The sequence below is a fragment of the Lissotriton vulgaris genome, chromosome 4_1 (assembly GCF_964263255.1).
Source record: "Lissotriton vulgaris chromosome 4_1, aLisVul1.2, whole genome shotgun sequence".
Lineage (NCBI taxonomy): Eukaryota > Metazoa > Chordata > Amphibia > Caudata > Salamandridae > Lissotriton > Lissotriton vulgaris.
The window spans coordinates 1,803,876,691-1,803,891,296 of record NC_141691.1 but is presented as its reverse complement, the minus strand read 5'-3'; the positions used below and the strand labels follow the sequence as shown (position 1 = coordinate 1,803,891,296).

The 14,606-nt window shown below is 41.5% G+C and overlaps 1 protein-coding gene across 1 annotated transcript in view; it reads right to left on the bottom strand.

Moving 5' to 3' along the window:
* LOC147724582 (fibrocystin-L-like) overlaps positions 1-14,606 on the bottom strand; it is a 2,246,326-nt gene that overhangs the window by 2,122,339 nt on the left and 109,381 nt on the right. Inside the window, exons 5-7 of the mRNA XM_086918063.1 lie at positions 10,119-10,176; positions 3,409-3,502; positions 2,998-3,051 (exon numbers count right to left, since the gene is read on the bottom strand). Of these exons, the coding sequence (XP_086774189.1) occupies positions 2,998-3,051; positions 3,409-3,502; positions 10,119-10,176 (206 nt within the window). The remainder of the gene's footprint in view (positions 1-2,997; positions 3,052-3,408; positions 3,503-10,118; positions 10,177-14,606) is intronic.

Here is a 14,606-nt window from a genome sequence, read left to right as displayed (position 1 = left end):
CTTTATATTATAATTTAAAAAGATTTTTTAATTAATAATATAACATGTATATATACAACATGTTTATATATGTACACAATACATTAGAAACTGTAACAAATGAACTGGAAAAGATTTAAAACACATACCTATTTAATTACACATATACATATAAACAACATACTATTACAAACATTAATGTATATACAAATATAGTTTTAAATACAAAGAAATATAATAATACACTTTTATACAATATAAACAAACTATACAATTCTAAAAATAATACCTATACTATTCCCACTCCAGTCTGTGCAATAGTAGGGAAAGTGTTGTAATAAGGAAGAATACATTTGCTAAACCACTTCAGTCTGTGCACTAGTAGGGCACGCATTGTACTCAGGAGGGGTGAAATGTACTATTCCAACTACAGTAGGTGCAACAGTAGGGAAAGTGTTGGATTGAGGAGGGGTACAATTTACTGTTCCCACTCCAGTCGGTGCAACAGTAGGGAAAGCGGAGTACTCCGGGAGGGTAACATTTATTATTCCCACTCCAGTCTGTGCAACAGTGGGGAAAGCGTTGGACAAAAGAGGGGTAAAATGTACTATTCCCACACCAGTCGGTGCAACAGCAGGGAAAGCGCTAGACCCAGGAGAGGTACAATTTACTATTCCCCCTCCAGTTGGTGCAACAGTAGGGAAAGCATTGGGCTCAGAAGGGGTAAAATGTACCATTCCTACTCCAGTCAGTGCAACATTAGGGAATGTTGGACTCAGGAAGGGTAACATTTACTTTTCCCACTCCAGTCATTGCAACAGTGGGGAAAGCTTTGGACTGAGGAGGGATACAATTTACTATTCCCACTCCAGTATGTGCGACAGTAGGGAAAGCGGTTGACTCAAGAGGGGTATCATTTACTATTCCCACTTCAGTCGGTGCAACAGTAGGGAAAGTGTTGGACAAAGGAGAGGTAAAATGTACTATTCCCACTCCAGTCGGTGCAACAGTAGTGAAAGCACTAGACCCAGGAGGGGTAAGATTTACTATTGCCACTCTAGTTGGTGCAACAGTTGAGAAAGAGTTGGACTCAGAATGGGTAAAATTTACCATTCCTACTCCAGTCAATGCAACATTAGGGAATGTTATACTCAGGATGGGTTACTGTTCCCACTCCAGTTGTTGCAACAGTGTGAAAAGCATTGAACTCAGAAGGGGTAACATTTACTATTCCCACTCCAATCGGTGCAACAGTAGTGAAAGTATTTCACTTCAGTTGAATACCGTATTTTAATGCAAGTATTAATTAAATAAAATTATAAAATGATTAACATGAAAATACATCTTTACATTAAAAAATCAACCTAAATTTAACATGTGGGAGAGGATGTGGCTTAATAGGTAGGGCGGTCGACTTCAAATCTGGGGAACCGGGATTGAGTCTCCGCATTGACACATCCTATGAGTCTAATCAAATCACTTAATCTACCCCCTGCCCTCAAATAAATTAATGTGTCCATATGTAATGCAACTGGTGCTCATGTAAAGCGCTCTGATACCTGATACATTCGGGTGACGTTCGCACTATATAAAAGCCGTTAAAAAAACGAAAAAGAAAACATATATCTAAATTAGAAATTAAAATTATTACGCATTCTGCATAATTAATCAACAATAATTCATTAATAATTCATACATAATTTAAATAATTACTAAATTAATATTTAATTTACTTTCAACCCTACACTTCTACAAACCGAACGAACTGCATCTGGAATGTCAACTAAAAAATTATAACAATGACAAAATGTACATAATTATTTAACAATTAATTAATTACCAATGACTCAATAATTAATATATTACTATTTAAATAACTTTCCTCCTATACCCCTACATACCGAACAACCTGCATCCAAATTATAACGTAAACAAATATTATTTATGCAATTTACATACTTCATTATCAAATACAGTATTAATATAAATAAAGACATTAATCATAAATTAATTAATCCTAATTAAATACCCACCCTGTATCCCTACAAACTTCACAACCTGCTACAACACTATAAATTAATATTTTACAAATAAATTAAAACTATCAATAATTTTAAAAAAAACAAGTATATTTAAAAACATTGAGGACATTACACAAGCAATATAAATCATATACAATTAAAATATTATTTTCATAAACATAAAGAAAATTAAAAAACAATATTTCTTACCTTAAAAAATAAATATATTTGCACAGAATTTTAATGTCACAATATTAAAAAACTCGATATTTCTGCAACTCAATATTTTTAACTCAATATTTTGTCCAAATACCCGTACTATAACATGTGCAGGCACGAATGCTCAGAAACAACTGTAATTTAAATCTTTTACTGCGTATGGAGATTGATATGTGTGTTTAACAGCTTCATGGTAGTTTATGTTGTGCAATCAATGCATTCTAAATAGCCTGTCAGGGATCTGAGAAATCTCAGCCTGTAATAGCCATGTGGTCATTTCAGTGCTTATTTTGTGTCTGTGGTTGCATGTGGTGAGCACTAGCACCTACACTGAGACAGGAATCTTGTTTTCATCACCAGACGTTGGCCTATACCAAAAAAGAGTAGGAAAAAAATGCGAGAAAGAAGTGGGTAGCAAAGGATATGTAAGCAGTGGCACCAGGAGAAAGCAGAGACGAAATAGATTCTACATGAGACAGATTAGGAAACAGCAAGGATAGGGTGATGGAACAAAGTGGCATGTGATGGAAGCAAGCCTTGGGAGCCCTGGAATTCCGCAACCCCAGCATTTGGCAGCACTGGCAGCTGGCACCTAAGAATAACTTTGTAAGGAATTAAACAAGGAGTCCTTATATGCAAGCATTCCTGCTACAAGATGATTTCTAATGCACAACATATGGAAAATAACCTGCAGAATATTTTCAGCTTGACAACCCCTCAAAAATCCAGAAGGGCTCTACAATTCAAGCCGCTACTTGTTTGCAAGCATGGTACTTACAGAGTGTCTGAGTTGGGTGCAAGCAGCTCACAAGGCATTCCTCCTGCATAGGTTCTGAAAATATTGAAATAATATAACAAGTTCGTGATACACAATGTTATACTCAGGCAGACCAGTATTTTTCAAACAAATTATTACTGAAATTGTTTATCTCCACTATTATTATTGCTTAGGATGGTTGTAATTGTGTTAGAAAGCAGTATATCACAAAGCAGTGCAACTGTTTGAACCATAGATAACTCATTCATATTTTAGATTTTTTTTAGACTGTAACAAATATAATGATTGACATACATGGGAAAATGAAACAAGAAAGCATACATGTACAAAACATATACAAGTGTCAATACATGTTAATATTGATATATTTAGTGATTTGAAGAACACATCAATATCACTAATAGGAATTACCTCAAAATTCGAGCATTTACGCCATTAGAACTGAGAGCAGTATTACTTCCGTAGACATCAGTAAAGATGTTTCCACTGATGGTGATAATTGAACCTGAATACATTAAATAAAGGTCACCATACACATATACATTTCAACAAGAGAGATGTACTAAACAAATATTAGACTGGGTGATTAATGAGTTCTATTTTAACAGCAGTTTCAATAAACATGATTAGATGCACCAGATATGATTGGACAATCTGAGATGGTCAGAAAGAAGCAAAGGCCAGGAGCATGCAAATCATCTTTACTGCAGTTGGAGTATCATGGCGGAAGTCTGTGATAATATACAGAGCAAAAGAACACCTAAACTGGAGCGCCAGTATCTTGGCAAAGCTGTTGAACCAAATTATATTTTCAACCAACCAAATCATTTCCTCCTATTTTAAACCCTCACTTTCATGTCCTTGAGGAAAATTATGAAAAAGCATCTCTTCCAACTCATCAAATATTAAGCCCTCACTTTCATGTAATTGAGTAAAATGATGAAAAAGCATCTCTTTCAATTCCAACTCATCTATCAAGAGAAGCAAGTCTTCTTTCCTGCATTTACTTTCATTTTTTGTTATAACCCACAATTTTTTCATTTGTTATCTGGAATTCTCTGCTGCTTCTTGTAGGAAAGCGCCCTTTTTGTATGGTCACCCCCACACAACGTTATCGTTTTGCAAGTTAACTGCATTATTTTTATAAATTGTTGTTGGCTTTTTTTCGAATCTTGTCAATTACTTACCGTCCATGTTGGCACTTTGAAATGCTTAACACGTTCCTCTAGTAAAGCCTGACTGCTCTGTGCCACTCTTGAGGACTACGTTAGGGAGTTATTAGTGTGAATGCAAAGGACCTATTTGAGGTTACGTGAAGGTTTTGCATAGTGAAAACTAGGCAACCTCACTACATAATAAAATACTTTCCTACACTTCTTACATCTAATTCCACCTCATCTCACAGTTTTCTTGACTTCTTTGCTGTAATTCCATATATTGATCAATTCAACAAATGTTTCATTAATCACATCTTTTCTACATTAGTACGGACTACTATATTTACAATATGTTTAAATACTATCAAAGATGTAAAACTGGACAAATGCACAGAAGAGTTTCAGAAAACTGCTGAGCTGTTCGTCAACAGAATAAGAAAGCAACCTACATTGTCAAATGTGCTGCGAAGTTGTGAGGGAAACCAATACAGGACCGAAAGGCTGCTTTAAATATTTTATAGCAGAGATGTTGCAAACATATATTTTAGCAGATATACTACGGTACAACCGAAAGTAGGGTATTATATATATTTTTTTGCTTTATTGAGTTTTGCTACAAACAATGAAAACCAAAAATATAAATCAAAAAGCAGCCACCGTGTATAACAATAACGGTCTGACTATGTTCCTTAATACAAGTAGAACTACTTTTTTAGGGCTGTACAGACTATAGGGTAGCATGCACCGTATCTGGAGTATTGTATACCCAAATAAGGGAAACTATGGATTACTAGACATTAATAGGCAAGGCAGGGCACACACAAAGTAATAGCATACATTACAAATACCAAATTACTCTTTGAAGAAGGGCCCAGTGGGCATGTCCATGACCTTATAAATCACAAAGGGCAGTCCCCTTCACTCAGACACATTTGACTCCCTTCTGGCTAAGTTGCTTTGATATAGCCCCAGAAACATTTGGGGCGGTTCTGAGCGGGGTGAAGTTCATTGTACAGTTCGGACTGCGTGCAACAAAATATGATGTCTTTAGACCAATCTGCAATAGTGGACGCTGGCCCCCGGGGCCATCGCATTGCTAGGCGACGAGCGTCCTTCCGTAGCAGTCTAGAATGCTCTAGGAGTGCCAATAGGGGGTCTGGGTAAAGTGATAGTCCTATAATGTCGCTGAGCTTTTGGAATATTAATCTCCAGAAATGAGCAATGTCTGGGCATAACCAGGCTACATGCATAAACCCAGCTGGGTTGGCTCTACATTTCATACATTCTGCAGTGCCGCGAAGACCCTTTCTAAGTACCCGGGCTGGAGTGTAATAAAATCTTTTTAGAAATGTAAAATGTATAAATCAATGTTTACCGTTCAAGGAGATGCACTGCGTTGATACGCAGCAATAATGCCAAGAAGTATCATCTAGAGCCTCCCCAAGATCAGCTTGCCCCTCCAGCCTGGCTTGGGTAAAAAAGTTCTTACGGTAATCCTGAACTATGCTCTAAATGCTGGAGACTATCTTGTTGGGGGTATCAATGCGCAGGAGGATAGAGAAAGGGGCAACCTCAGGTGACTCCATCATGTCCTCACTGAGTAGACCTCAGAAAGCATGTCTCCCCCTGGGGAAGTGAAACCTCGCTAGAGAAGTAGCGTTATGACCCTCAGTTTCGATAAGTAAGGTATTATAATTGCATGGAGGTTGTGCTTTTACCCTAAGTAGTAGTTGCTACGTACAGAGACAGTGAACGACATCACCATTATGTGATCATCTAATTAAAACACAAGATTGTGGGCGAATTATAGAATCATTTTCCTTTAGACTCAATCACTGGGGAGTTTTAGTAAGAGGTTCCATTAATGAACATTTAGATGGCAATACAAGCATGACTGCAATCAGAAATCGCAGAAGTGATAATTCATAAATTATAAGGTTAGCTTTATGAAGCAAAACTAATGCAATGTGATAGACCTCTGAGAGGGCTGGAAGGGTGGGAGATAGAACAAATTACACATTCTGGCGATGCTAACTGCAGAATAGCCTGGACACAGGCTTTTGCATAGGTGATACATTGACTCCCTGACGTTTCCTGACATTTTTGGATGCTTTGTTGTAATCCACTCTCTGAAGCAACAGAGCCATTTCACTTCTGTTAGCTTGATATTACAGAAGTGATACCATGTAACGCAATCTTGTATTTCTTCAGCAACAAAAAAGTTAAAAGCTCAAAGAAATCTGGCCCTTCACCTGGCTAGGAAAGGTCCAGGAAACAAACTCTTATTTATTAACTACAAGCAAGCACAAAATGCTTTCAAGTCATCCATATACAGTGATAAACAAGCAGTGTCTGACCAGTTCTGGCTTAAACTAGTCCACGCAAGCAAGAACCCCAATGCAAAGTTATTTTGGTCTCTTGTGAACAGGGGCTTACAAGGAGGAAGTGGTCATGGTAGCGCAAACATAGGCGCAGAAGAATGGACTCAGTTCTTATTAGTTCATTTTAGCAACCATAAAAACAGGGACGACTATTCCAACCTTTCTTCATCAGCCGACCCTGAGCCACCACCACTTGTATCCACACAGGCCTGTTCGGACCCACCACCTCAGTTAATCATGTCATGGCAGAATAAAACAAGTGAGGGACAGGTGAAGTACCACGACCGAACGATGGAGACTCCAACGACATCAGAAGCACTAATGAACAACATTGCATGCTCAATTAGGAAAGCTAGGGCAGAAGGAGCCCCCGGGCCTAACGGTCTTCCTCAGGCCCTGTTCAAATCAGACGTAGACTTGTGTTCAGAATATCGGGCGCCCTTGTTTCTACACTGCAGGCTGCATAATACTATCCCGGAGTCCTGGAAATGCGCTATCATCCATCCAATCTATAAAAGTGGGAAGAGAAACAATCCTAAAAATGATAGAATGATAGCTCTCCTGGACATCGAATCTAAATATCATGCCAACATTTTATTGGAAGAACTCTTGGCCTGGGCAGAAACAACAAAGTGTCTCCCTTTCAACCAGACTGGTTTTGTGGCTAACTCTGGAACAACAAGCAATTTACTTACCCTATCTGTCTTGATAGAGAAAGCGGGTGCCGAAGGTAACAAACTCCACTGCTGCTACATTGATTTCAAAAAGGCTTTTGACCTAGAGTTCCGGGGTCGATTATGGCAAAAACTAATGCTCTGGGGCATACCTTCGGCTCTTTTAAATGCCATAATTCAACTCCACTCAGAAATTTGGATCAGAATAACATTGGGAGAAGGCTCCCATGTTTCCAGGAAGATCGAGACCAAAAGAGGCGTCAAACAAGGCTGCATGCTGCCCCCACTTCTTTTTAATTTGTTAATTTCAGATTTATTCCCTAAAAACTCAATAGTGTTAATAGCCACCCCTCCCCAAATACACGGAACCTGCATTAGTAATTTGTTGTACGCCGACGACCTAGATTTATTAAGTCACACAAAGGTAGGCCTACAGAGGCTACTTGTTCAGCTGCTCCCCTATACAATAAAAAACTGGCTTGAGCTGAACTTGTCAAACATAAAAACTATTTATTTTGGGAAGCAAAAGTGGCAGAACGGAAGATGGCTCTTTAATAACAAAAACATCGAATGTAGTGTATTTTGTAAAGCGCACAGCTGCCCCAACGGGGCGTCCCGGCGCTGTATAACGCTGTGGAACCCTTCCTGGCTCTACCTGTGAGATGCCACTCCTGGGCACCCCCAAGGTGAAGCCAGGCATCCCAGTGTTGTAGGGGCCGTTGTGGAGATTAAGCAAGCTATTGCCCAGAGTTGCAGCATGAGACCCATGATTAGAGTAGGCGCCGAGGCGAGAATTATCGAGTCTGCAGACATAGAGCCCAAGACCCTGCCGCGTGGGGACCTGATCCCTGGTCCCGGGCCTGATGTCTGCTTCAGAGCCTGCCGCTCTAATCAGTGAGCCACACTTCTCGAATCAGTATCCCACTACAAATACTTGGAAATTGATCTTGACACCAGAGGCTCTTTTGTAAAGCAAAAAGAGGCCCTAAGGGTTAAAGCTCTGTCACTTGAGGCTGCCTCCGAGAAACATTCGAAAGGACTACTCGGCCCTAGTCAAGCCCCAATGCTAAAGGTGATGTAGGCAAAGATTACCAACTCCTTGTCATATGGGCATGAGATCATGAAGGGCTCAATATGTACTTTATTAAATAAACTAACCATCAAAATCTTCCAACGAGCCTTTTGGCTGCCAAGATCCACATCACCAGTCCAACTTAGACTGGAACTCGGCTTATTAGACCATCACAGCGTCGAGGCAGGTGCGTTCATAAAGCTTTGCAACAAAATGCGCAACGCCCGGGAGAGCAGTATAGAGCCAAGACTTTGAAATGAAATTTCGACCAGCCAATTTAGTCATAAACATCGGCATCATCTGGACTATTCCCTGCAACTACTCGGTGCCAAGGAATATTGGGGAACAAATCCATCTCAGCCAGCGCTAAAGGCAGTCATTAAGAGAAGCGTCCGGATGTGGTCTTTCCACTCCGATAGGGCAACAGTGTCCAGAAGGAAACATGCCTGGGCGGTAATCTCAGATTGTAAACAGGGGACCGAACTGTCTTATTTATCAAGCACATTTGCGCTTTTCTGGAAGCTAAAGTTCATGAGGATAGGAAAATGACATTTTTCAAAGAATTTGCTTGAATCGAGCCGCCCCAGTTCTAGTATCAAATGCAGAGAGTGTGGCTATCACTCCGAAGCAATGGAGCATATAGCCTGCGTTTGTCCCGCTCTGCTGTATGACAGAAGGTCCTCACTGCGAGACAAATGGAATAAACTCAGAGTTCGTACCTGTCGACAAGCCATTATTGCTGCCCTAAACTCAGATAATACCAAGCTGAACATTCGGTTCACTAAATTTGTTAACAGAAGGGCCAAATTGTTGGGAAAAAACAGGGCCACAAATCTCCCTCAACCTAGCTGTGCCAATACGCTGCCTTAGGCTTAACCCACAAACTTTTGATCGCCTAGAACAATCTATTGAACCATTGTTTTTTGCCTAATATTAACTGTTTACTTTTCCTTATATGGCTGTTTGTAAACGAATGTTTAACTGTCCCTCTCTAGATTCCCCCTTCAAAAAAGTGACTCTTCAACTGATCTGATACCTCAGTCTCTGATAGTAATAGGTAACTAATTATCATTAGGATAATCCTATCTCCCTATTTTAGATTGTCTTACTATTAATCTGAATCTTTTAAAGCTCTGCTTTTTGTACATAAGCACCGTATATATTTTTCAAAAAACAAAAAGAAACAAATTGTGATGGTTTTAAGTAATCACACAATAAAGTATTATTATTATTATTAATATTATTATTATTATTATTATTATTATTATTATTGATACAATGTGACATTTGCCCTGCTGACAAGTCATGAACTTATGTACACTTTGACCTCCTGATCAGCAAAGTGGATACACGCTCCTACAATAACTATAAATCAAGTAAAGAATTTCGAAATCTTAGAGAACCAGATAAAAGACAGGCAGAATCCAGCACCCTCTTGATGCAACCTCTCATGAAGGCCTCTCCTGCCCTCCGATACTGTGCCACAGCACACCTTAGGATCAACTACTTGTCGCTTCCGGGAGGTGTGGTTCACAAACCTGTCCAGGTGTTTGCTACCATGAGGGCTTAATATTTAAGACCGGTTTCAGGTGAAAAATGAGCGCCTCAGAAGAAGATCACTACATGAACCAAAGGGACTACAAATTGTGAGCTCTTGTGGCTTTTAAGTCATATTCTCATATCTCACTATAATAAAGGAAGCATTAAAAAACAACAGCGAGGTTTTAAAAAAGTACATTGATAAGTGAATTACATTTTAAAACATGCTTTAATCTTGTGATTAGAGAAACTGGAAAGAGCTGAAGAGTGATCAGTGCATGTATTCAATGAGTCTTACCTGGTAATCCGGATGAAGGTTCAATGCTGGTTATTGATGGAGTAAGGTATGAATAAGTCTACAATACAAACATCATTTTATTTTAATGTGGATGATCGAGAATTTTTTTTCCAGTTAGAATTGAACATTCTGCTACTTTTTGATTTACCATAAACATGATAAAACGTTCAACATAAGTTATATAACATTTGTTGCCAACGCTGCAGAACCTAAATTGTCCTTTTTGATGTTACAAATTCAAACCCAATTAAAACGTTTTAATGTGTTTTGGAACATTTGGACTGTGTAAAAAACGACTCTATCCGCCCGATTCATGAACCTAAATTGCGCTCGCAAGGGGCCGGATTCTGGGAATCCGGCCCGTTGCGAGAGCGATTTTTGCATTTGGGATTCAGCATCCCAAATGCAAAAATCGCTAATTGCGATGTCGCAAATGTGCGAGGAATTACATTTAAGGAATCTCTATTAGAGATTCCTTAAATGCAATTCAACATCCAATTTAAATTTGCGAATTCGCAATTTCTTGCCGCAATTTACCGCGAGGTCAGACCTCGCGGTAAATTGCGAAAACTCAGAAAAATGCATTTAAATGCATTTTTCTGAGTTGCATGTTACACACACACATGTCCTTTGGACATGTGTGTGTGCAACACCTGTGTGAAATTTCATTTGAGGGGTGCTACATGGTGTCCTGTGGACACCCCTGGCACCCTTCAAATCGCAATCTTATTTGCGATTAGCTAATTGCTAATCGCAAATAAGGAATACTCCCCATTCATTCCTATGGGCCTTTTGGCCCATAGGAATGAATGGCGAGTTATTCCTTATTTGCGATTAGCAATTTGCTAATCGCAAATAAGGAATCAGTAGGAATCGCATTTTACTATGCGATTCCTACATGATTACCGTTTTGCGAGTCCTTAATAGCGAATCGCTATGATTCGCTATTAGGGGCTCGCAAAACGGCCCGTTAATGAATCAGGCTGTATGTCACCAAAAGTGCATTCATTCTCAGGCCTTTTCTTCCACATGTATTGTTATGTTTGAGAATGAATGACAGCATTATTTCTTTGAAAATATAAATAAAAAATTTCATTGCACGCCTTTCAAAATGTGATCCGTTAACAAACAGCACGGTTAGTTAGGTAGTTTTCAGCAACAGGAGATGCCTGCTACATCAAATCCGTTAATAGCAGTGTATATCTCTCCAGCCTCAGTAACTAACGCCGTTGGTATTCCACATCTGACTCAATTAAATTGCTTATCTGTTTTGAGTTCTCACTCACAACGACAGTAATAGCCCCAAAATCCAAAAACTAGGAAATATATGTACCCAAATAAAACCATAAAGGAAGTCAACCATTGTTAATTACGAAACAACAGGAGAAAATGTGTTTCTCCACCGGAAAATGTTATCCCAAATAAAACATTGCATATTAGCAAAGAAGCAAAAAAGAACCGAACAGCAAAGGAAAATAGATTTTCTTTTTTATTAAATGAAATGTGTGATGTTTCAAGTTCATACTTAATTTTTTTTTATTAGCATGCAGCCAGATTCATCAATGTCAAATTCTGCGATTCCTAAATCGCGAGAAAAAGCGAATCGCAATTTAGAAATCGCAGAATGGCATTCATGAAATATTGCGAGAAAAAAAATCGATTCGCAATCGGCCGCAATCGCCAATTGCGAGTTTCCTAAAAAAAAAAAAATTGCAGATTCGGCCGATACCCATGTTGAAATTGGGATCTCGCAATTACCGAAATCGCAAATTGCGATCTCGCTAATTGCGAGATTGCAAAAATGAGAAGTCGCATTCTGAGCACAGTGATGACATCACAACCAGGAAGTAGGCAGGTTCCACCCTCATTCAGCAGTGAGAGCCTGAAGTGGAAGCAGCATTGCCAGACCTCCCCTCCAGAGTGCCTATAGGTGAAATCCAGGAGACACCCCAGTGCACCACATGTCACAGGAAGCTGCAGGTGAAACTTCCACAGGAAGGAAAAGGAAAATCAAATTGTCCGAGCAAGAGCTTGAATATCTGATAGATGGAGTGTGCAAGGACCACAACCACCTCTTCGGGAAAGACTCGAGAAGAGTGCCTGAGGCCGATAAAAGGAGGATTTGGGTGCGCATCCGCGCAAAAGTGAATTCTGTGGGGGTGACCCAGCGCTCTGTGGATGAGTTGAAAAAACGATGATACGACCTCAGAGGGTGGGCAAAGGAGAAGATCACAGAGAGGCTGGGGGAGCGTGTTGCGACAGGTGGAGGGGAGCCCACTGTCCCACCAAACACACCACTCGAGGACCGAGTAGAAGACACCCTTAATCCGCAGGCATGCTTGGGGGTAATCCAGCTGGACTCTTCCCGACCCACCCAAGATACACAAGGTAAGTGCCATGCGACTGCAACCCCCTGTCCCCTAACAATGGCCCTGACTCCAGATCATCCCATTACAAACCCCAGTCATGCAGCCAAAGCACACCACAAAAGTGCTATTGCATTGTGGGACATGTAGTCTGACCACAATTACCATCTAGCCCCATACAGCCAGACCTGTTTAGTGAGATTCAATCCAGCAGCGAGTCCTGGAATGCTAGCCTGCATGCATGTAGGAAGCTGAAATGTGGAAGAAACATGTCACTAATCAACGTCCACTTTACATCACAGGTGGCGCTGAAGTACCCAGTACGGACAGCGATGCCCCGCAAATTGAGGATATTACAGAGGACACTGAGGGAGACTTACATCTATCCCCACAGCCAGGACCATCAGGGCAACCTGCCGCACCAGCGGTCATACCACCACCTGCCCCTGTGGACAGTGCCACCTCTGTGCCAACAGGCGCAGCAGTACCACAGCGAGTAACTCAACCACCAGTGGGGCTGACAACACCAGCAGCAGCACGCTGACAAACCCGCCTCCCTACGGCTGTGAGGAGCTTGTCAAGCAGACTGGTGAGGGAGCTGCGCAATACCACTTTACGCGCTGGCAGGGGGTTGAACGTACGGTCAGGTGGGCTCTCTATTGTGCGCCGTATGCTCCACGTCCATCAGACACAAGCCAGTCATCTCGCGGCTATACATCTCCAGCTGAACAAGACCGCCAGGAATGTTGGTCAGATGTCAGACTGCATGGAGAGGATGACAGCTGCTATGGAGGCCAACACCCAGGCCATGTACAGCCAGTGGAACATCAACCAGCGCAGACACCGGCAGCTGCTGACCCGCCTGTCTGCATACACGCGGTCCAATTATATTATTGGCAACGCGACCTCCGAGCTCTCACGACGCTCCTTGGCCATGAGGTGCAAATGGTCCAGTGCTGTCAGGACGTCGTGAGAGATCTGGAGCAAGTGACAACAGCAGTACAGGGTATGCAGGCATCAGGCCATGGCCAGGCGGGGGGGAGGGACGACACTAGTGAGGCTAATTCCAGCCATAGTAGCCAATCCGTGCCACTGGTGGTAGCATCCCGCCGCAGCAGCAGGCCCTCTGCTGCCTCACGGCCGAATCAGGAGGAGGAGGTTGAAAGAAGGTTGGGAGCATCTGCCCGGAGGCAGCATTGAACATTTGATTAGTACAATAAAGGGCCATGCTGCTGCTACAAGCAGGCCCTCCTCATGAACATGGGACATATGACGCAATATGGCAAGCATGTTACAGTTTGGGGAATCCCCACTTTATTGTGCTATAACAATAACAAATATTCTGTTAAACTTAATCTGACTCATGTCATTATTACTATTGTCATGCACGAGTGAAGTAATGGGTGTGGGGAGTGGGTGCACTAGAAATAGCTCATGCTGATTTGGTTACGGCGCCTGTGTCCTTCTGCAGGATTCTTCCCGCGTGCATGACGCACATGTGCAGGTGATCTGTTGTCCCCTTCCGACTCACTGCCAGAGATCTCTACACGTATCCTGCGCTTGGTAGCAATGTTGTGGAGGATTGCACACACGGCCACGATGCGGCAGCAGACCTCAGGCTCGTATGTGATGGCCCCACCAGTCTTGTGCAGTATGCAGAATCTGCTCTTCAAAAGGCCAAATATCCTCTCAATGCAATTTCTTGTGCGTATGTGTGCAGCATTGTTGCTGTGGTGTTGCAGGGTTGAGGTATGGGGTGAGGAGGTACTCACGGAGAGCGTAGCCGCTGTCACCTAAATGATAGGAGCAGAGGGTGAGTGCCTGTTCAGCGCAGATACATTATCACAGTGTACTATTTTGGGGCATGTGTACTTACCTAGTAGGTGTGCTTCCCCAAAGTCTTCCCTGGCCAGTCGTGTGTGAATGCGCTGTGCCTGAATATGAAGGAGTCATGTGTGCTCCCCGGGTACTGTGCCATTATGTCTGTGATGATTGTCTTAGCATTGCACACCATCTGGATATTGAGAGAGTGGTAGGACTTGCGGTTGCGATACATGTATTCCGTTTGTGCTGGTGGGCAGATGTGGATGTGGGTACAGTCAATGCATCCTATTACATGTGG